The sequence below is a fragment of the Microtus pennsylvanicus genome, chromosome 8 (assembly GCF_037038515.1).
Source record: "Microtus pennsylvanicus isolate mMicPen1 chromosome 8, mMicPen1.hap1, whole genome shotgun sequence".
NCBI classification, from domain to species: domain Eukaryota; kingdom Metazoa; phylum Chordata; class Mammalia; order Rodentia; family Cricetidae; genus Microtus; species Microtus pennsylvanicus.
In genome coordinates, this window is record NC_134586.1 from 91,736,897 (window position 1) to 91,758,734 (window position 21,838).

Here is a 21,838-nt window from a genome sequence, read left to right on the forward strand (position 1 = left end):
TAATCCCCAGTTAACATTGTATCATTTCTAGGAGACATGTTTTCCTAGTGTCTGGGAAGCCCATTGAGGGTCTATAATTTTCTGTCTTATTTTTAGGTGTTGCCTCTCTTCTTAATTTGTCAGCACCACACATATACACAGTATATTATGAGCATATTCACCTCCATTACCCTTTCTTATTCCTCTCCCACCCCCGTTAACCCCCTTGTTCTTCCAAACAATTATGGGCTTTGTTTCTTTTCTTTCTTTCACTATTTAAAATTTCCTTGGAAGCTACCAATTCCTTTGTTTTTGACAGGACCTGGTGAACAAAGTAGTCCCAAACTTGCCATGGGCGTCATTCCTGAGTTTGACAGGAACTTCTCTGGCCTCCTCTGGCCATCAACTCCCTGGTTGCCCAGGCTGCTAATGCACCCAGCCAACACTCCCGTTACCTGTCTTGTGAATCCATCTCTGACACCCCAGACTCCCACTAGTGATGAAAGCACATCATACTTTTGCAGCATCTGCCCTTTGTCCTGTGAAAAGATTAAATAAAATTGGGGTTGGGTCAGGGGAGTGTCAGACTTCATACAACTCTGTCCTTGTCACTCTGTTAGTTAAGTCACTGACAGCATCCCTCATCTCGGGATTTGGAAACAAAGTCACGTGGCATGTTGTTTGTCCCTCTCTCCCTGAGCAGTGGCATCATTTTACAGGAAGAAACTAGCCTGATTTTTAACACTATGAGAGCAGTGATAGCCCATGATTCTCAACTATCGGTCTCCATGAAATGCTTCTGGGGGTAAGAACCTGCAAGGTCTCCAGGGATGTCAGAGAGGAAGAGCTGCCTGGAGAGCTTAGATGGCACCTGTGACTATCAGAATGCTGCCTTCATGTATGTGGCCTAAACACATCACCTGCTTCTGTGGGTACCACAGTCAAGACTGAAGATAAACAGAACAGGCCTTTAGACAATGATCTCCCAGCGTGTCTCTGCTGAGAAACTGTTGTGTGCACATTTATTAAGGGAGAATAAACACAATGAAAGGGACATTAAAAAGAAGTTTGGCTTCCCCAAAACCATGTTTACCCCTCCTATTACCCAATGTGAACATAAGGTATATAAAAATGCATTTTATATAAATTAGCAAATGAACACTTAGAACAATTTGCTCATACTAAGTTTAATATGTACAAAAAAAATGGTTGTTGGATGCTTGAATTGCGTCATGGGCAGAAGCCGTGTTCATTTTCCTTACCTAACATCTTCTAAAGTTATAGAGTGACTTCCAAAGCTGGAGGAAGAGAAGGGACTGCTTAGCTGGTAGACCTGACTGTTTATGGACTTTGAGAGTTGTTCAGAAACACTAGTCTCAGTTTCTCGTGGTTTCTCTGTCACTTAGATGCCCAGCCTACAGAAGGAGAACGAGAGATATGGAACCAGATCAGTGCTGTCCTCCAGGACTCTGAGAGCATCCTCACGGACCTGCAGGCTTACAAAGGAGCGGGACCAGAGATCCGAGATGTAAGTCAATAACAGTATGAACTGACTAAACCCTGCGGGGTGGGGGGAACCTTATACACATGAGCAGGCCTACATACATGTGCACGTACACACACACACACACAATACACACACAAGTGCTTGCACATTCGATGATTAAGGCATAGCCTTAGTACTAACCAGAGTGCACAGTTGAAGAATGTGGGACTCTTGTCTAACCAGTAAGGCCAGTAGATGACCTCATTTAAGGGCAATATTGTCATAAAGCCCAGGAATAGAAGTTGAATGTCTGAGTCATGAGATCTAGGGTGACATGTGCAATCGAACTTTTGGGATTACCTTGGTAGGTTAAAACAGCATCACACACAACAGCTAGAGAACACCCGCTCTAAGGAGAGTGTAGATCTAGTTTGTTTATGTTTTCCGAGGTTTAAAAGAAAAAAGTAATACAAATCAGTAGCCAAAAACCTAAGGAATGCTGAATAGGAGAAATAGTCTTCTTCAAGGAAGAGCACACCAACTGGTCAGGAATAACACTATATGGACTGAGCAGGCTGTGTTTTTATATTTAGGAACACACGAACACACGCACACACACACACACACATTTGCATACCCTGTCTCTGCCACTGTCCTCATAAGAACATACCGAATGCTACAAAGGAAAAGTCTATTACTATGCAGCATTTCTACTTCAAGGTCACCTTAAGTATAGAGCTTATTACAGACCAGCAAGAACACAATGTGTATCACAGAGAAGGCACAATAGCTACAACCTCCTTTCTTCATAATAAACAGTCTTTAGATGAATCAAGTGCTACTTGAGAGTGCTATGTCTTCCAATTCCGATGTTTGTTTTCTTTACTTGTTTGTTTTATTTTTATTTTCCTTTTTTTTAACCAAAGAACACAGCAGCAAGTCAGATGAGACAAGATCTACCTGAGACCTATAAGCTTCATGCTTAAGTATTGAAACTGCCTTCAGAAATGAGTTCTTTGGGGAATCATCCAGATACTCATTGTCCACCAAGGTGGTTCCAATTCTCAAAGCACACTAGAGATTGCATTTTTTAAAAATAACCTACAATCATTCATGGTACTTTGGTATGAGCTTACTACTTCTTAAAGTTGAAACTCACCATCACCCCATTTTTCTCCCGTAGGCAATTCAAAATCCCAATGATATTCAACTTCAAGAAAAGGCTTGGAATGCAGTCTGCCCCCTGGTCGTGAGACTGAAACGGTTTTATGAATTTTCCATCCGCCTTGGTAAGTAACTGTTACAGCTATCATGTCCCACATGGCACTTCTTTTATCATTATTATTATTATTATTACTATTATTGTTGTTATTTTTTGCCTTTTGAGAGGGTAGAGGGAGCAGCTCTACATGTTGGAAAAGGTCCCCCACTTGCACACTATGAAGTCATTCGTAAGCAACTTCCATCACTCTTGTTTCTTGTGATCTGCCACATGCATCCTTCTCTGAAAGTCATTGATTGGTACACGGAGAGTCTCTATTGGCTCATGGTCCCTTGACACTTTGTCATCGTGTTTATCTGGGTCCAGCTCTTCAAAGCCTACTGATCTCTTTGAGATTTATTTTTTATTGTTATGTATGTGCATGTGTGCCCATGTGAATTTAGAAGAACTTTTGGAGACCAGAAGAGGGTGTCAGAGCCTTTGGAACTGGAGCTCACCACCTGAACTCTGGTAACCAATTGGCCCATGCTGCCACCAAGTAATTGCAACATTGCTGCCCACAAAACCCATTCAAGTGCTAGGCCTTCTGAAAGAGCCAGAGTCATTCCTGCCAGTGAACCAGGAAGCTGCCATTTTAAAAGAAGCTGTGTAGTGTTTACTGCTAAAGCTGAGTCAGGAAACCTTAATGGAACTATGTCTCTGCTTTCCACCAGCAAATAGAGCAAGAAGTTGCATTAAACTATTTGTGTGTGTGTGTGTGTGTGTGTGTGTGTGTGTGTGTCTAGAATTTATTTTCAAACTCTCTCAAGTTTTTAAGTGGATTTAGTTGACCACATTGGTGCCAATTTGTTGGTCCCACCAGAACTTTACTCAGTAAGCCACAGCTATGTGGCAATATACAGATTAATAGAGATGGGTTAGTTTAGGATATAAAAGCTAGCTAAAAGTATGCTTAAGCTATTGGCCAAACAGTATTGCAAATAATATAGTTTCTGTATGGTTATTTCAAATCAGGGCAGTCAGGAAATGAACTAACAGCCTCTGACAACACCTCCCTTCCTTTCTCCCTCCTTGTGTCCCTTCCTTCCTCCCTCCTCAGATCCACTCCTCTGTCTCCCTTTAGAAAAGAGCAGGCCTCCCAAGGATATCAACTGAACACTGCATGACAAGTTACAATAAGACTAGGCAAAAATCCTCTTATTAAGGCTGGACAAGGCAACCCAATAGGAGGAAAGGAGTCCCAAAAGAAGGCTAGAGACACCGCACTCCCACTGTCAGGAGTCCCACAAGAACACCAAGCTATATAACCACATCTATGCAGAAGACCTAGGTCAGACCCATACAAGTTCTGTGATTGTTGCTTCAGTCTCTTTGAGCTCCAATGAGCCCAGCTTAATTGATTTTTGTGAGCTGTGTTCTTATGGTGTTCTCAGCCCCTCTGTCTCCCACAATCTTTCCACCCCTTCTTCCATGGGGTTTCATGATCTCTGCCTAATGCTTGACTGAGGACCTCTGTATCTGCTCCCATCAGTTGCTGGTTGAAGCCTCTCTGATGACAATTGATCTAGGCTCTAGTCTATTGGTCTCAGTTCTTAATAAAAACAAAATTGGAGGATAGAGTTCATTTGAATCCACAGTCTCCTCGCATGCCCAAAACATAATTAACTGAATGCAAAATATAAGAAAATAAAGCTAGAATTCTTACTTTAGCTTTACAACAAAAATAAACTGCACAGAAATAAGATGACTCTGCAGAAGCTGGCGTGGAGGCAAGCGAGGTTGACAGACTGGCTGCATGCCACCAGCAGTGTGGTGTAATCACTGTCAGCGCTTGGGGTTTCATCTGTTAATACAGTATATTTAGAATGGAAATAGTAGTCAGCAACTTTTGCTTTAATTTGCCACTAAAATGAGGGCCATATTTTAAGAGGAAAACCAAAACTATACCCATAACTTAGTATTGAAAAGGACTTGATGTTCGACCATCTAAGAGAGGGATTCAAACTGATTTCACAAAGAAGGTTGCCCCAGGTTCTCAGGTAGAAGATAAATTGAAGATTCTGTTTCCTCAGAGGGCATTTGGATGTAGTGAGCTGAAATTCCAAGAACCTGAGTTTTACCTAAACAGAAAGGATTTGCATCTTGTGTGTCTTGTCTTTTCAGTAACGAGATTTTACCATCATAGTAGCAACACCAATGGTAGCCCTAGTCAGTGTAGAAAGTGATGAACATATCTACCTTTTAAATAAAACTTCACTCATAAAAAAAGCAGTGGGTCCAATTTGGCTTATGGGTCATAGTTTATCAACTTCTGCCATTGAGGACTGGTTAAATGACTTTGCTGTCAAGATGTATGGGAGCAAAAAGTGTGGAGAATGATCAGAAATAGGCAAATGGGAGGGAGGAATGAGGTTATTGTAAGAACATAACAAGGGTAAATGTGGTAGATTTGTAGAGAAATGTCATGGGGATGTAGAAAGAGAGAAACATGCTAGAAGAAGACCAAAATTTCCACCATGTTAAAAAGGTGACTAAACCCATGTGTTCAGGGCTCTTGGATATGTGTGTGGAGACCAGAGACTGACACTGGTGTCTTCTGTTGCTCATGGACTGGCTAAGCTACCCAGCCCCAGGGAGCTTTGACTCTTTTGTCTCCGTCCCCATGCCTATTTTCAAAGCTAGTGTTACATACCTGTACTCCTACACCTGGGGGATTTTTGCGGATGCGATGGGTATGAATTGAGTTTGCACAGCATCTTACTGATTGGAGCCCTCTCCTCAGCTCTCACCTCACCTTAAATCGTTAGTGCCTCTCATGCACACGAGCTCCGTTCATATATTGTGGTTTTCTACAAGGCTCAGAAAGGAGATTGCTAAGTGAACTGGGCTCGGGAAACCCTCGAAAGGGACCGTCCACACAGGTTGCCTCTGAGAGTGTCAACTTGAACTGTGCACTGTGCTTTTAAGGATGTGTCTGGCCTCTCTGAATAGACCTCTGTCTCCCCTTGACTTTCAGAAAAAGCCCTGCAGAGTTTACTGGAATCTCTGACGTGCCCTCCTTACACACCAACCCAGCACCTGGAGCGGGAGCAGGCCCTGGCAAAGGAATTTGCAGAAATCTTACATTTTACCCTTCGATTTGATGAGCTGAAGGTCAGGCCACATGCACTGTGGGAGTTGAACGGGGTAGTGCTGCTTTATGGTTCTTTTGCTAAGGCTGTAGGGTCGGGGTGGGAGAGTAAGATAGGATACCTCCCCCAGGAGATTTATAACGTGGTACATATTTGCATTCTGTGTGGCCAGAGTAATCTACAAGGGTGACTTACCTGTGAAGATTTGGAATCTGTCAAATGAGCACAGACAACCCATACAAGTATCTTCTTCTCACTGGGCAAACATGCTTTTCCAGAAATACAGCCCACAGTAAGAACAGGAGATGTTTCAGAATGCCGGAGTGATAGCTCCTTATATTTTGGTTGCCCTGGTCCTTGAATGACAAAGAGAAGTTGTGCCATATCTGCAAACCCTCATGTCTGGGCTCCTGATGCTACCCCTCCCCTGTTTCTGGAAGGTGACCTTCTTTCTTCTCTTCCACATTTCAGATGAGGAACCCAGCGATTCAGAATGACTTTAGTTACTACAGGAGAACAATAAGTCGCAACCGCATCAACAACATGCATGTGAGTCCCTGCATGTCTCTGGCTGGGGCCACCATCTCCCCATGGCTGCTTTGACTTGTGTGTCTGGCCAGACCCAGAGAGAAGGCCAAGTCCTTGTCTATAACTTGGTTGTGGAGATAAGGATGCTCTCTTTATAACTGTTGCTGCTCTTGCTTCCATCAGCTAGACATTGAGAATGAAGTGAATAATGAGATGGCCAACCGAATGTCCCTCTTCTATGCCGAAGCCACACCGATGCTGAAGACTCTCAGCAATGCCACAATGCACTTTGTCTCAGAAGTAAGTGCATCCAGGGAGCCGCACAGAGTGATCTTTCTTTACCATGCATGCACACTGTTAGGATGACTAATGTGTGTTTGTGTCTCTCCACTCAGAATAAAACCCTGCCAATAGAGAACACCACAGACTGCCTCAGTACCATGACAAGCGTCTGCAAGGTTATGCTGGAGACACCGTAAGTGAAACCAGAGGTGTGGGCATGGCTACATTTCCACCAGGCTGGGGCCTGGTCAGATGTGTTGATAGCGGCATGTCCTCTTTCAGATGCCAGATTAAAGTTTCCCTTGTGGAGTGTTTGCTTCGGCTTCAATGGAGCTTAGGATGGTCTGTGTCAATGTCAGATCCATCAGATCTGTTTCCCAACTGAAGTAGCTGACTCGCCCGTGGGTTGATTGGCCTTGCAAAGTTTTAGCAGCTTGTCACGTGCTCTAAGAAAGTGGTTCTCAACTTTCTAGTGTGGGTGATCCTTTTTGATACATTTCCTCACGTTGTGGTGACACCCCCAACCAGAAAAGGATTCTCATTGCTACTCTATAACTGTAATTTTGCTATAGTTATGAATTGTGATGTAAATATCTGATATGCAAGCTATCTGTGAGGGGGTTGTAGGACCCCGAGAGGGATGGCAACCCACAGGTTGAGCATCACTGCTATAAGCCATGCAGTGAAATGGTGAGATGGGCTAGATGTGTGAGTGTTATTATCGATACACTGTAGAGATGTAGAACCAAGAGTAGCAATGGTGAGACCGCTGCGAAAGTAATTCCCCCACCCCTCTCTTCACCCTCTGTTTCTTTGTTCCTAAACTGTTTGCCAGACACTCAATGTGAAGGATGGTTAGGGTCATGAAGGATGAAGGGCGCAGTTACAGGGGAAGGTTGGGGATGCACTTAGTCTGCACTGCTCACTGTGGTTACAAATGAACTCTGGCCTCTCTGAACCTTCCTTGTATTCTGTGTCTAATCAAGTTCCCATAATACCATCTGCTCCATAGGGTGCCGGAGCCCAGAAGTATCACAGGCACCTTATTATAGCAGCTGACTGTCTTCAAATATATGTTTGCATGTGTGTATGTGCATGGTGTTTGTGTGTGTTTGTATTCACGTGCATGTGAGGATGCACATGTGCTTGCTGATGCATATACGTGTGTGTGTGTGTGCGCGCATGCTCACATGTGTGCCTCTCTCTCTCTCTCTCTCTCTCTCTCTCTGTGTGTGTGTGTGTGTGTGTGTGTGTGTGTGTGTGTTTGTGTGTGTGTAAGCCAGAGATTGACTTTGGGTGTCTTCCTTAACTGCTCTCTGACATGTATATTGAGGCAGGGTCTGTCATGTGAACCCAAATTTTGCTGATATTACTAAGTTGGGTAGTCAGCTTGCTGCAGGCATGCCCTGTCTCTGCCTCCCTAGAGCCGGGATTGCAGGTGGGAAACTGTGTTAGGGTTACTATTGGTGTAGAAACACCATGACCAAAACTAAGTTGGAGAGGAAAGGGTTTACTGGGCTTATACTTCCACACTGTAGTCCTTCACTGAAGGAAATCAGGACAGGAACTTAACGAGGGCAGGAACCTGGAGGCAGGAGCTGATGCAGAGGCCATGGAGGGATGCTGCTTACTGGCTTGCTCCTCATGACTTGCTCAGTCTGCTTTCTTATAAAACCCAGGATGGCATCACCCTCAATAGGCTGGGTCCCTCCACCATCAATTGCTAATGAAAACGCCCTTCGGGCTTGCCTGTAGCCAGATCTTATGAAGGCATCTTTTCAACTGAGGTTTTAACTTCTCCAGCAATTCTAACTTCTGTCAAGTTGACCTGAGACTAGCCAGCACAACCACCTGGCATACAAATGGGCACTGGGGAGCCAACTGAGTTCCTTTCCCTTATGCAGCAAGTGCTTTACCCAGGGAGCCATCTCTCCTGCCCCATAAAAGGATGTTAATTTTAAATCTTTCCTTCATACCAAAGTTAAGATTTATTTCAAGACAGAAATAGTAATTGTCTGCATTGTGGGGCCAACTCATAATGAAATTGATGCTAAAAATGTCTCTAGCTTTGGCCTAAATTATTGCAATCATCAGGGCCCCTGTCAAAGTAAGTGAGCAAAATTTAACCTCCACAAATAACTCCTAGGTACATAATTTCTTTGAGATATCTGCCAATCCACACTCTTCCACAGCCTGTCTTAACAAAGGAACTGACTCCAGCTGGAGACATGAGCACTGCTGTGTAGAAATGAGCCTGATTCCTTTTCCCTGTAATGAAGCCATTATTCTCTATAATCTTGGACAGCCAGAGGGGCCGGCTATAAAATATTCAAGATTGATGGGCAAGGGTTGATGTACGTGGTGAGCTAGCTGCTAAAGGGAAGCAGAAAGGGGAATTTACCGCCCTCTAATTTACCAGAGTTTGCTCTGAATTGCTAGTTGGATAGAGTCAAGGAAAATTGCCGTCTTGGGTCTTTTAAAGAGCATATTAACCTGGTTGCTGCAGGTCCTGGGTGAGTTCTGTTGGGGGTGGGCGGGTAGAGGAATGGTTGTGGGTCTCAGAATGCACTTGTTTGAACCAGGGAGTGATGCCACATCCATGTCTTCTCTTTCAGGGAGTACAGGAGCAGGTTTACAAGCGAGGAGACACTCATGTTCTGCATGAGGGTGATGGTGGGGGTCATCATCCTCTATGACCACGTGCACCCCGTGGGAGCTTTCTGCAAGACATCCAAAATTGATGTAAGAATTCTCATGTAATGTGCTTTTCTCACAAAAGCCCGTGAATCTTACTTCTCTTCCTGTGGCCTCCACCCCTCACTGAACAAGACCTCTCTGAGACTTTTATCTTGGAGATGCATGGCAAATTTCTCCCTAACAAGTAGTCCACTCTTTCTGACATGGTTAGGAGGAGACATCCTGCCTCCCACATGTAGCTGGAGTGCTGGGATGCTCATCTCCTAGGCCTTAATGAAACGGAGCAGAGATGCTCCACCTCCACCTTCACTCCACCTTCTGTACCATCTGTGTGTTATGATATAAATAGAGTTGGGAACTTCTGCATGGCAAGGTACAATGGTCAAAGACCAAATGACCTTCCAAACTCTTCTCTTATCAACCTCGCCTGCTGCCCCACCAACCATCCTGTCTGTTGTTATTTTAGAATCCAAGAGTCTCTCCATCACCTCCTCCTCTGATGGTGGATCTCTTCCAGGCACTCTTTAGATGTAGCTCATCCAGGGTCACATTTCCTTTACCCCACATAAGTGAAGCCTTGCTTCTCCATTGGTCCTCAGATGGTTTACCAAACTGCTTTTGCTAACATTCCCTCAGACTCCAGCTTTTCAAATGTATAGGGACAATGATCAAGGCACCTAATGTCCTGGGATATTATGCCTGACACCCACTAGATGCCCTGCACAAAGTGTCTATTCAGTGTCTAAGTGAGGGTAAGGAAAGGGGGAAACATGGGTGCATACGCAGAGACCTTTGGAAGCACATGCTCTCCACAGTTGCTTCCCTGCGGTTTGCAGAATAAACCACACTCCCTTTAGCCAGTGTTTACCGGTAACTAATTACTTTTTCTATGTCCGTGATTCAAAACCCTGAAAGAAACAACTTAAGGAAGAGTTTACTTTGGCTCACAGTCTCAGGGCATAGCCCATCATGGTGGGAAGTCATGGCAACAGGAACAGGAGACAGCCTGGTACAATGCATTCAGATTTAGGAAGCAGAGTGAAATGAAAATGGCTCCTTGTGTTTTAATAGATGGCTGAGCCTAACAAATTAGAATCCTGCTGTTTGCACTATTTTAAAATATGTTTCATTTACATAAGAATCTATTATGAAAACCTTGCAATAAACATATGTATTGTGCTCATTGTGAGGGCTTAAGGATTTGCCACTATAGACTGAACACAAATAACTGTGAAAAACTCTATTGCTATGAATTGAGTTTAGTGCCTGGTATTTCTATGGCATTTTGGTTGACTGTAGCCATTTGTTAACTTACCACAGAGTCAACAACTAAAATTATGCTGGGTGAAATGAGCCCTTTGTACCCTTAACCTTTTCTTTGTGGTTTTGTGCATGTGTGTGTTTACATGTGTGTGTGGGTATACCTACAGAGGCCAGAAAAGGATATCGGGATTCCTGGGCTATTACCCGGCACATTATTCCTTGGAGACAGGGCCTGTCGCTGAACCTACAGCTAGCGGATTTGGCTAGGATAGCCAGCCTGTCAGTTCCCGGATCCATGCATCTCCACCCAAGTGTTCTGGGATTATGGGTACATGTAACCAGAAATGACATTTGTACATGGATGTTGGGGATTTGAATTCAAGTCTTCATGTTTGTACAAGTTTTCTTATGCACTGAGCCATCTACCTAGCCCTTGCCACCCTATTTTATAAAAAGCTTGGCTTTCTAAGCCATTTACAGAATCTGCTAAGTTCCTAAACAGGGAATGTGTTGATTTTCTCGGGCATTTTTCAAGTCTGTTTATAAATGGAGATTAAGAAAGGCCAGTTTGTGGCGAACTGTGCATGTGCCTCTAAGAAGGCTTTCGGCCTGGTGAGCACTAGACCTCTCTGAAGAGGGTCCATTCCACCACTCTGTGGCTAAATCAGCAGCTCTAGGCACTGGGTTGACAAGTCCTTAGGATGTTAGGATCAACTGTGAGGAAACGTGTTTATTTGTGAGACCCTGGAAGAGGTACCAGGTATACACACAAAGGGTGGGGGGTCTGGTTTGCAGAGGACCTGTAAGGAGAACTAGGGAACAGTTGAGGGAGAGACTGTTCTGTTTAGAGGCAAAGGAGGTGGGATTTGAGGTAGTCAGTCAAGGATATTTTTCAGATGGATAGAGGCAAGGAAGGGCCAGAGCAAAATCACCAAGACTCAGGGAAGGGGAGTTGTTTAGGGACCAGAGGACAGTCTTGGTGGCAGGAAAGATGTGAGGGGATGAACTGGTGTTCTCAAGTGATTTCCACACCCTCTTAGGAGGTGGTCCCATAAAGAATCACACCTTAACATCTGTCCCCAGCCATGACTTTGCCCATAACTTCAGACAACACTTGATATGGATACACGAAGCATGGCCAGTCACCAACCAAAGGGTCTCCTTCCCTCATGGACCCTAGTTTGGATATTGACCCATCCTCTCATCCAGTATCTAAGCTAGAAGAAATCAGAGCTGTCATCCTTCAAATATTAAGCATTGTCTGTGAGCCCCTCTTCCTTACCCTCCTAAGTTGCCAGTGATTGAGCATCCATCCCCCTCACTGTTTTAGCTCACTGCTGCCCCACCCCTCATATCCCAGGGGATCTTCACATCCCCCTCTTTCTGTCTTTGCCTCCTTCTGCTTCTTTTCCACGCTCACTATATTTATACAATGCTTAACGCCATCCAAGGGTTATTTTCTTCAAGGAAAAGCCTCCATGTTCTGACTGGGTTGTTAAATCCACCCTAGCTCTGGCCCTGAATGCATTTCTGACAGTTTCTTGTTATTCACACCCACGGTTTTCATGGTGCTGAAATAGAACTGGAGACTTCTCGAGAGTACCCACTGCACATCCACCTCGTTCAGCACCTATGCTCTCACTGCCCCTTGAGATGTTATCACATGAACACTGACCGCACCGTGATATTGAGCGACCTGTCTCTCTCTTCTCACTAGACTCCCACCTCTGATGGGAGAGACAAAATTCTCCACATTTAAGGGCCTGATACCATCCCAAACCCAGAGTGGCACATATAACTGGCATCAATGGAGCCCCTCTCCAAACCTGTATCTTTTTTTTTCTTTTTTCTTTTTTTTTTTCTTTTGGATTTTCGAGACAGGGTTTCTTCGTAGCTTTTGGTTCCTGTCCTGGAACTAGCTCTTGTAGACTAGGCTGGCCTCGAACTCACAGAGATCCACCTACCTTTGCCTCTCGAGTGCTGGGATTAAAGGCGTGCACCACCACCGCCCGGCCCAAACCTGTATCTTTTATAGACGTGTATTTGACTGTGACTTCATTCTTGTGTGATCTCCAAATGCTTCTCAGTCTACCTACAGCAATTGACAGAGTCTATAAAGCTATTATCATAAAATTTGCATATTTGAAATATGACCACAAGCATTGTTGAGAAGTTGCCACTCTGCAGGTAGCCGCTGGTATAATCAAACTCCTCAGATGCCCACACACTGCATGAATGTCTAAGATTAAAAGAAGTGATTGACTTTTTATAGAAAAATTTTTGCTTTTTCCAAAGGATAAGTAAAACATTATGCATAAAATAACATGATGTAAATTTTAATTTTAATTTTCATAACAAAATTAGATTACTTTAATTCCAAGGCCTCAGAAAACCTAGGAACTTGTGTACGTTCACACGACTACAAAGCAGCATGGATAAAAACTAGAAATTTTACCTCTACAAGGTTCACATTCTTTGCAATTGCCCTTTGCCAGTCTTCTCAGAGGTGGCTAAGACCCAGACCTGTACTTCTAGGAGTTACTGGTCTAATGAGGGAGACAAATTATTGACTTAATGAGGGGCTAGTCTATCCAGACTTACCTAATAAATACAAAGTCATACTGGGGTCACAAAGAAGTGGTAGTAACTATCTATGGTACAGATAATGGGATGAAAAGAGCCTTTCTGGGCCACAGCGATAGCTCTGTCTGCATAGTGTTTACTTTGAAAGCACTAAGAATAAATTCATGTCCAGGAGTCTTTTTTTTTTTTTTTAAAGAAAGCCATATATGGTTGATGTGCTTACATTCCCAGTCATGGGGGAGTGGAGATGGGCAGATCTCTGGGGCTTTCTTATCAGTTAGCCTAGCCTGCTTAGCAAGCTCCAGGCAAAAGAGACCCTGGCTAAACATTAGGTGGATAGTACCTTAGGAATGACGGCTGAACTTGTCCTCTGGCCTCCATATGCATGCAACACACATACACCAACATGTACACACACACACACACACACACACACACACACACACATTTCCTCGAGGCCAGTGAACTTGAGACTTTACAAAATATTATGGGTGTGTCGATCAGTAGCTGACAGAGAAGAAGCATTCTTAGCAGACAAAACATTCAATTATTGAGTGTGTAAAACACTTAATGAATCTCAACCAAGAGCCAAAGAGAGTGATTTCTTTCTTTTCTTCTTTTTTTTTTTTTGTGGTTTTTCGAGACAGGGTTTCTCTGTGGTTTTGGAGCCTGTCCTGGAACTAGCTCTGTAGACAAGGCTGGTATCGAACTCACAGAGATCCGCCTGCCTCTGCCTCCCGAGTGCTGGGATTAAAGGCGTGCGCCACCACCGCCCGGCAAGGAGAGTGATTTCTGTTCCTGCTCTGGGCTCCAGAGTACAAAACAAGACGTTTATTCCCAAAGTCAAACGGACAGTTGTGGACTAGAACGAAAACCAGTAGAGATTGCAATCATTTCGTCGTATGGAACTCTGGAGAAACCGAGAGGCACAATGCACCATCTTGAGAGGATAGGGAAGCTTACTTGTGATTTCCATGCTCTGTGGCTACATAGAGTTGTTAGTATGGACAGATAGCACTCTGTACAGGCTTACTAGAGTCTAACGGAATGCTGTGCATTCTTCTTCCAGATGAAAGGCTGCATAAAAGTGCTGAAGGAGCAGGCCCCGGACAGTGTGGAAGGGCTGCTGAATGCTCTCAGGTGAGCCAGTCTCTGGGGCAGGCAGTACAGCTTCCCTTTCAGACCGATGCAAATGCAGATGCTGTTGGGGGCCAGAAGCCTGGACACCAGACTTACCCTTGACTGGTTGTCACGTGGTTCACCTTCCTAACAGTGCTGGGAGGGCAGCACAGGTTTTATCATTCACTTCTTAAGATGGGGGAATTTGAGGTAAGTTAAGTTTTGGGGTTTTGAGACAAGGTTTATCTGTACCGTCCTAGCTGTGCTGGAACTTACTTTGTAGTCCTGGCTGGCTTGAACTCAGGGATCCACCTGTCTCTGCCTACTGAATGCCAGGATTAAAGGCATGCAGCATACCTGTACCTGGCTTCGTGTGCTCAAATAATGTTTCCATTCCACACAGTAAAGGGCCAAGTTAGGACCTATACCTGGGTCTTGGTGGTCCCGCGAGTCTTACACCTGACTCTTGACCATGATGCTCTATGTATAGTGGGGAATCCTTCTCGCTTCTTATGTCCATCTTAACCAAGGGCTCCTGACCCTGGCTGCATCGGAGGAAGATGAAGGGAGTTTCCAGGAACTGAGGTTGCAAGCCAAGTAAATTAGTCGTTGGCCTTGAAACTCAAGCATCCCTCTTGTGTTAGCTTGTTGTTTGTTTCTGTTTGCTTGGTTTGAACTCCCCAAGTGGCTTCTACCTTCAGTTGCCAGAACTGAGGATCTGTTATTCACTGCTGGGTGCCTGAATATTTAGCCAGCTATATTCCCACTCCTTAGGCACCTCTCTTTTTCCCAAGGATGCATTTGTTTAGTCCACTTTAAGAAAGAGGTTGTTATTTTTAGCTGTGCGGCATCCAAAGAAACTTGCTGAACTGCGCAAACCATCCCCATGCAGAATTTTAATCTGGAAGACTCATGGACCTTGCTGTCTTAGCCTTTCATTTCCTTCTGTCCCATGCAATGCAATCCATGCAATTAGCATGGGTAAGTCTAAGAGAAATGGGGCAGCACTCAGTTCTACATGCAATGCTCCACCTCCAGTCATATGTCCAATGCAGCTATTGCAATCCATCGACCCCAACCTGAACTATTACCCTCCTTCACTGGATAAAGCCAGCAACTCAGGACACTAAAGTTCCTGGTTCTCTGGCTTGCCAACTCATCATCTTTAGAGGATATATGAATCAGATGTTTGCTCAAAAGTGACACCCTATATCCAAGGACTCCAGGATGTTTGATTGAAAGTGAGACCCCAGCCTTCTAACACCCCTATATCCAAGGACTCCGGGATGTTTGATTGAAAGTGAGACCCCAGCCTTCTAACACCCCTATATCCAAAGAGTCTGGAATGTAATTTTAAGTTGGAAGTGTCACCCCAGCCCCTGCCTTGGGGCGCCAATGGAGTGCCAATGGGGCAAAAAGCTCCATCTCAAGCCCCCTCCCCTGGGATATTTGGTTCAAAGCATTACCCCAGCCCCTCCCCCCGGGAGTTGCCTTGGGCTGGACTCCAGCTCCCAGAAAGTCCACCAAATGCTGACCCCTCCCCAGGGAGGGCAGGACCACTCCCAAAGGCTATTTAGGCTCCTGCATGAGAAAAAGGAACACATGTTGTCTCCAGGGTTTGTGTGGGCTCCTCTCCCCTCCTCTTTCCCGCCATGCTGCCAGGGCCACCCAGGAAAGCACTGCATTTATTAAACATGGGCATTTTTGATTTGGTCTAATTGGAGTTATTTTGAGTCAGCAGAGAGGCTCTCCTTAAGATTTTTCCTAACATCATTCTCATAAGAGCCTCCCAAATCTGAGGTTTACTCCAAGCAAGACTGTAAGCACACCATTCTGGCTTTCTGTATTCATTAAGAAGACTTTAACTTCTGAGTCTCTGGAATTTGGCAGTTTCATTCTAGCTACCAAAACAGGTTGGAGATCAGGACATGGTATGAAGCCACGAGTCCCATCCCAGTGTGGGAATTTGTGTTTCCTGGAGACACATGCTGAAGTGGGAAGATTATAGGCTTTCAAGGCAGCCAGACTTAGGCCCAAGTCAAATGTCACAGACTGTTCACGAGTCAAAACATCTGCTGTGGGATATGGAGGGAGCCACTGAAGCTCTTTGACCCTCAGCTCTCTTACCTGTGAAATCACGTCACTGACCACATTTGAAAAGTTCTTTGTGACCCAGAGCACCTAACATGTCAAAGTTGTGTAATAGGTCATTTTTTTTTTACAATCCTTTGCACACAAGATCGAGTCCGATGCCACTTAAAATTACAGCTTCAGTAGTGTACCTGCATTTGTGCCCCCTGGTGGCAGCAATGGGGATAAGCACAGCCCCTCTATCACTCATCAATTTTTAAATTTTAGGAGTCCTTAATTTGAAGTTCATCAGGGTTAGCTTCAATGGACAAGATGTTGAAGCAAGTGCTGTGAAATTTGTCTCCTTGAAGATGAGATCAGTTATGTCTACTCTTTGTGATTATTTGATGAGGTTAAAAAAAGACTGTAGATGTAATTAAGGAAGCTTATCAGACCACGTGTGCTGGTACCCAAAAGGCATTGGCTGAATGAATTCCCACAACAAAAGACTTAGTTTGATACTTGTCACATAAGAAAAAGCAAATATCACAGCTACCTGCCTGACAAGTGTGGCGTTGTGGGATGAGTCTATAATCTCATCAGTAGGAAGGTTGAGACAGGAGGATTGCCATGAGTTTGAGGCCAACCTGGATTACAGAGTGAGTGCAATGTCAACCTGGAATACTGAGCAAAACCCAGTCAATGTCAAATCAAAAATAAACTTCCAGGGCTGGAGAGATGGCTCAGCGGGTAAGAGCACTGGCTGTTCTTCCGGATGGACTTGAGTTCAATTCCCAGCATTCACATGGCAGTTCACAACTATCTGTAACTCCAGTTCCAGAGGATCTGATGCTGATGCACATAAAAGAAAAGCTAAATAAATTATTTTTTAAAAAAACTTGCAGAGAATATATGGAACGAACATCAAAATGTGGCTTTTTGTCTAAAGAAGTGAGCCACTGTTCTTATTTGCAAATTTCGGTTGGGTGAGTCCTGACATCCAACTCTCTCTCCCCAGGTTCACTACAAAGCACTTGAATGACGAATCGACTTCCAAACAGATTCGGGCGATGCTTCAGTAGAGCCCTGCTTACAGAGGAGGATCTGTGTGCTGACCTCAGAAGATGTATATGTTTACATAATTTAATACAGATTGATGTTAATACTTGTGTATTTACATAACCACTTCCTTCTTGTCTCTGAAATATATGGACCTTAATTTGTATCCTGACTGACTCAACCCAGCAGAGCATAAATTGACTCGAGAGCCTTACCTTTGATGTTCGCAATGAAAATCCTGTCTCCAAGGGCCGAATTTGGAAACTTCAATCTTGGCTGCTGGAGTCTTGCAGTGACACCTGTAACAAGCAGAAATTCTTAATAGTTTGTGGTATTGTTTTAATTCTAGTTGTGTTATCTCTCTGGGAGTATAGTTTATAGAAACACAAAGTACTTGATTTCCTGTGTTGGCTCAGATACAAGAAGCACACACAACTGTTGCCCTGATGGAGAGAGAGCAAGAGAGAAGAATGAAAGATAAGAAAAATGCATGTGGAGGGTGGGGCACAACTGTTGTGAGTTCAGCACGCCCCCCTCTTCCTTCAGCCTGCAAACCTCACGTGCAGCGTTTCTGTATGCACGTGTGTTAGTAATCCAAACATTCTCCTGTCTCAATCCACGTTCCTTCCATTCCTTTTTAGTTGTTGTCGGAGGAAAATTGCCTGTGTTTTAATCCACTAATGAGGAGGCAATGGGTCGAGAGAGGGGTTCTTACAGGAGGACTGAGGGAAGTGGCTATCTCAAGGGCATTTGAGAGAGGGAGCTGGCGTAAGGATAATCATATTTCTGTCAACCTTCTGCCTGCGGGGACAGAGAGATAGAACTCTGGTTGTAAATAAGGCCACTCATTCCCCAGGAGCCTGCTGAGTTCCATGTACACCACCCCTCATGATAAGGAGATCCCACTTCTCTGTGAAAATGGACTGTTCATGTCAGAACTGAGAACTAAGGCACTTTGTTATTTCCCAGAGAAGGAGGGATTTAGAGAGAAGATATCTATGTTTCCTGATTGCCTGGTGTCAGCCTCCGCCACTCTGTGTACTTTGACAGATTCACTTTTAGTGCGCTCACCTTCCTCATGTATAAAATAGACAGTCTTGGGGGCCAGAGAGACGGCTCAGTGGTTAAGAGTACTTGTTGCTGTTGCAGAGGATCTGAATTTGATTCCCAGCACCCACATGGTGACTCATAGCTATCCATTAATCCAGTTCCAGGGCATCCAGTACCCTCTTCCGATCTCCATGGGTAACATGCATACACATAGTGTGCTCTTATGCAGGAAAAAAAAAATACATTTATACATATAAAATAAATTAACTTTTAAAAAATCTAAAAGAGTTTCTAAGAGTCCTGGGAGGCTAGTGGGAGCCACACTACCAACCTTCCTTCATGCATAAATTCCAAGGAATACCCTTATAATTATCAATCTCAGCAGTGCTGCAGTCTGCTATAGGTCACAGCTGAGTTAGGGTCAAATCTGGGAAACATACTATGACATCTAATGGAAAGGTGTGGGCACACAAGATGACTCTTACTTTGGCCTTGATCCCCAGATGTTTCCTACCTGACTCTCTACTCTTCCCTCTTTCCCATATGGCCTATGGAGATGTACTGTGGAGTGTATGGAGCCTTCTAGAGAAATCTTGAGGCTAACCTGTGATATTGTTTGCATGTCTCTCCTGGAAGGAGAGAGTTTTCCAGACAGCTGATGAGTAATAACCCTGGAATTCAGGTCTAGGACGATCGGGGTATAGTACAATTTGGTTCCCAACATTCCACGAGAAGAGCTGTGAAATACCTACATTTCCAGACTAGGGAAGTGGCCATCCAGCATTCCATCAAGCCCTCCAAGAAAGGGAATACTTGGTTTGTCCCAATACAGAAATGCAAACACATGGGGAGAACTGCTTCCCTGGTCTGTATATCAGTGTAGTCAATGGAGAGGGAAGAACCTTGTCCTTTGGTGCTTTACCAGAAGAGTAAATACAGCCACTTGACTGATGTGCGTGTTCTCAGCAGAGCAGAATCACGCTAGATGGCTTCCATGAGCTTCTCAAACCTAGGAATTTCAAGATCCAGAGGAGGCCAGGAAATGTGATCATGTGGGGTGAGACATCCCTCCCACACTCAACTTTAGGGTGTTCCATTTGGCAGTCATGAGTATTGCTCAGTTGGGCAACCGTCGAGCCTACAAGGGCAGTGAGGCACACTGTGAGTGAGCTTGTGTCCATTTGCCCTTTCCTCAAAAGAGGAGACTGAGATGTCAGAGAAGAAAGGACTTCCCATTTTCTCTATGGCTCTTAGACACAGACCTGAACCATGAACCTAAGCCACGTTGTTTATACCATAGCTGCCTCTCAGCTGGCTACATAAGAAAACATCAGAGATTATCTGTCAGATCACACACACACACACACACACACACACACACACACACGCACGCACGCACACACACACACATGCACGCACGCACAGTTGAGGATATTTGTAACTTTTAGTTAGACTTTCCATCCAACGGGACCAAATGTCAGTCTGCTTCACTTTAGCCAGTCCGTTGTCTCCAAGATGAGACTCAGCGGGACTTGAATTTTGAGAAACCCAGGGTCTGAGTAGTTGCCTCAGGTCACCAAGAGGACAGGCTGAGTGTGTGTCTGTGATCACTAACAGGGAGTGGATCTTGAGTCCACTCCAGAACTGTTGTGGGAGACCAATTCTCTTAACAGACTGTCCATTAGGCATCGGGAATCCTTGAACAATTTGGCTTTTCTTTCTTTCTTTTTTTTTTTTGTGCTGCATGCATATGTATCCAGCACTCATGGGTGGTTTGGGGGAAAGTATTAGGAAAAATATCAATGTTAATAATACTTCATAATTGATGTCTCATAAAGCCTTTTATATTTAATTTGAGGCAAGAAAGAAGATCAAAATGCTGTTTCCCAGACATGTTGCTACTTTTGGCATGATAGCACCTCTCATGTTTACCTAGACATTCATAGTAAAAGCTGGGTGGAAATGGGTATTTTTATTGGTAATAAATGGAGCCAGAATATTAGAGCCGCAATATAGCCAGAATATTAGCTGAAGACCATGAAGAAGGTCTTAAGTGTATCTTAACATTTAGTTAATGTATTTCTCACCAACATAAACATACATTCTTGGTTATCACAGTTATATCAAACATGAATGGCAAGCCTTAGTTTTTCGAGACATCATCACAATTAAGTCAAAATTATTTCATGCTCTTCAAGAGCAAGAAGAAACCTACCCAATCCAGGGATCCAGTTGTATAGTCAAGTCCAGACTTCTCATTCAATCTTACATAGTAGACATCTCACAAATGCTCTAGATATTAATAACTAACATTGGGATTTTATCTCCACCAGCCCCTGCCTTCAGAACTCCATTGCCACAGTGCCCTGTAAAGATGACTGCACATTAGAAGGGGCTTTGAAGTTGTCATATGTTGTTTGCCGAAGTCATTGTAATTTTTTTTTTGCCTGCATTGCCTCTTTTTGTACAGAACTTTCGAGTGTGAAATGAAAATTAAAGTTTGGTACATACATAATTTAAAATCATGCTTTTATATGACGCACAGGGTAAAATGGGTGGTCCAACATAGAAGCCTGCTTAGCCTGCCGTGAGGAAATCGCACCACGCCAGCTTCCCTTCCCCCCCTCCTACCGTAGTTTCTTCAAGCATGGCATGCAGTGTCCCAAAGGCCTGCTTTTGGAATCCATGGTAATATTCATTTCGACAAGGACCGTCATTATATTAAAGGAGAAGAGGAGAAGCAAGCCTGGCTCCTTGAGATGCAGGAGTGCTGCTGGCCCAAGGATGCTAAGAAAGTAATAAATGTTCTTCCATTCTTTCGAATGCAGTAGCATTTCCTGAATTTGGCAAAATTGGTGGGGGGAAAATCCCTCCTCTGTGTATATTCATTTTTTTCAGACCACAGAAGCAATAAAATGGTTCTTTTAATGCATCAGCGCGGACACTTGCCCAGAACGTTACTTCTCATCTGCACTCCTGCAGCCAGAGACCTTTTTGTAGGGGTGCGCAGTTCATCTGAGTCTCTGAGAGGGACCTCACTGCAGCCTGTGAAAAGACAGGCATGACGCTTAGGTTGACTTGGAGCATGAAAGGAATGACGATGAGAACTTTTCTGTAAACTGATGAACGGCTAAATTATAAATGAGCAAAGGCTGGAAAGAACTAAATGGGAAACAGGGTGTATGAGTATGTATGCATGGATGTGTCTGTTTGTCTGTCTGTACTTCAGTAAGTTCTGAGAACCAAGGGGGTGGGGAAAGTATATGGGTGCCTGTTAAGACCAACACAGCTAAATAATGTTGGTGAGGTTGCTTGAACTGTATTCATTAGACACATTGATCCGTGCCCGAGGCCAGGTGAAAACCAGTA

The 21,838-nt window shown here is 44.2% G+C and overlaps 1 protein-coding gene across 1 annotated transcript in view; it reads left to right on the forward strand.

The window, feature by feature from the left end:
• Cyria (CYFIP related Rac1 interactor A) overlaps positions 1-21,292 on the forward strand; it is a 112,778-nt gene extending 91,486 nt beyond the window's left edge. Inside the window, exons 4-12 of the mRNA XM_075984024.1 lie at positions 1,386-1,507; positions 2,649-2,754; positions 5,704-5,840; positions 6,290-6,367; positions 6,530-6,646; positions 6,742-6,821; positions 9,244-9,370; positions 14,241-14,311; positions 17,379-21,292. Coding sequence (XP_075840139.1) covers positions 1,386-1,507; positions 2,649-2,754; positions 5,704-5,840; positions 6,290-6,367; positions 6,530-6,646; positions 6,742-6,821; positions 9,244-9,370; positions 14,241-14,311; positions 17,379-17,442 — 902 coding nt within the window. The 3' untranslated portion in view covers positions 17,443-21,292. The remainder of the gene's footprint in view (positions 1-1,385; positions 1,508-2,648; positions 2,755-5,703; positions 5,841-6,289; positions 6,368-6,529; positions 6,647-6,741; positions 6,822-9,243; positions 9,371-14,240; positions 14,312-17,378) is intronic.
• The last annotated feature ends 546 nt before the right edge of the window (positions 21,293-21,838 follow it).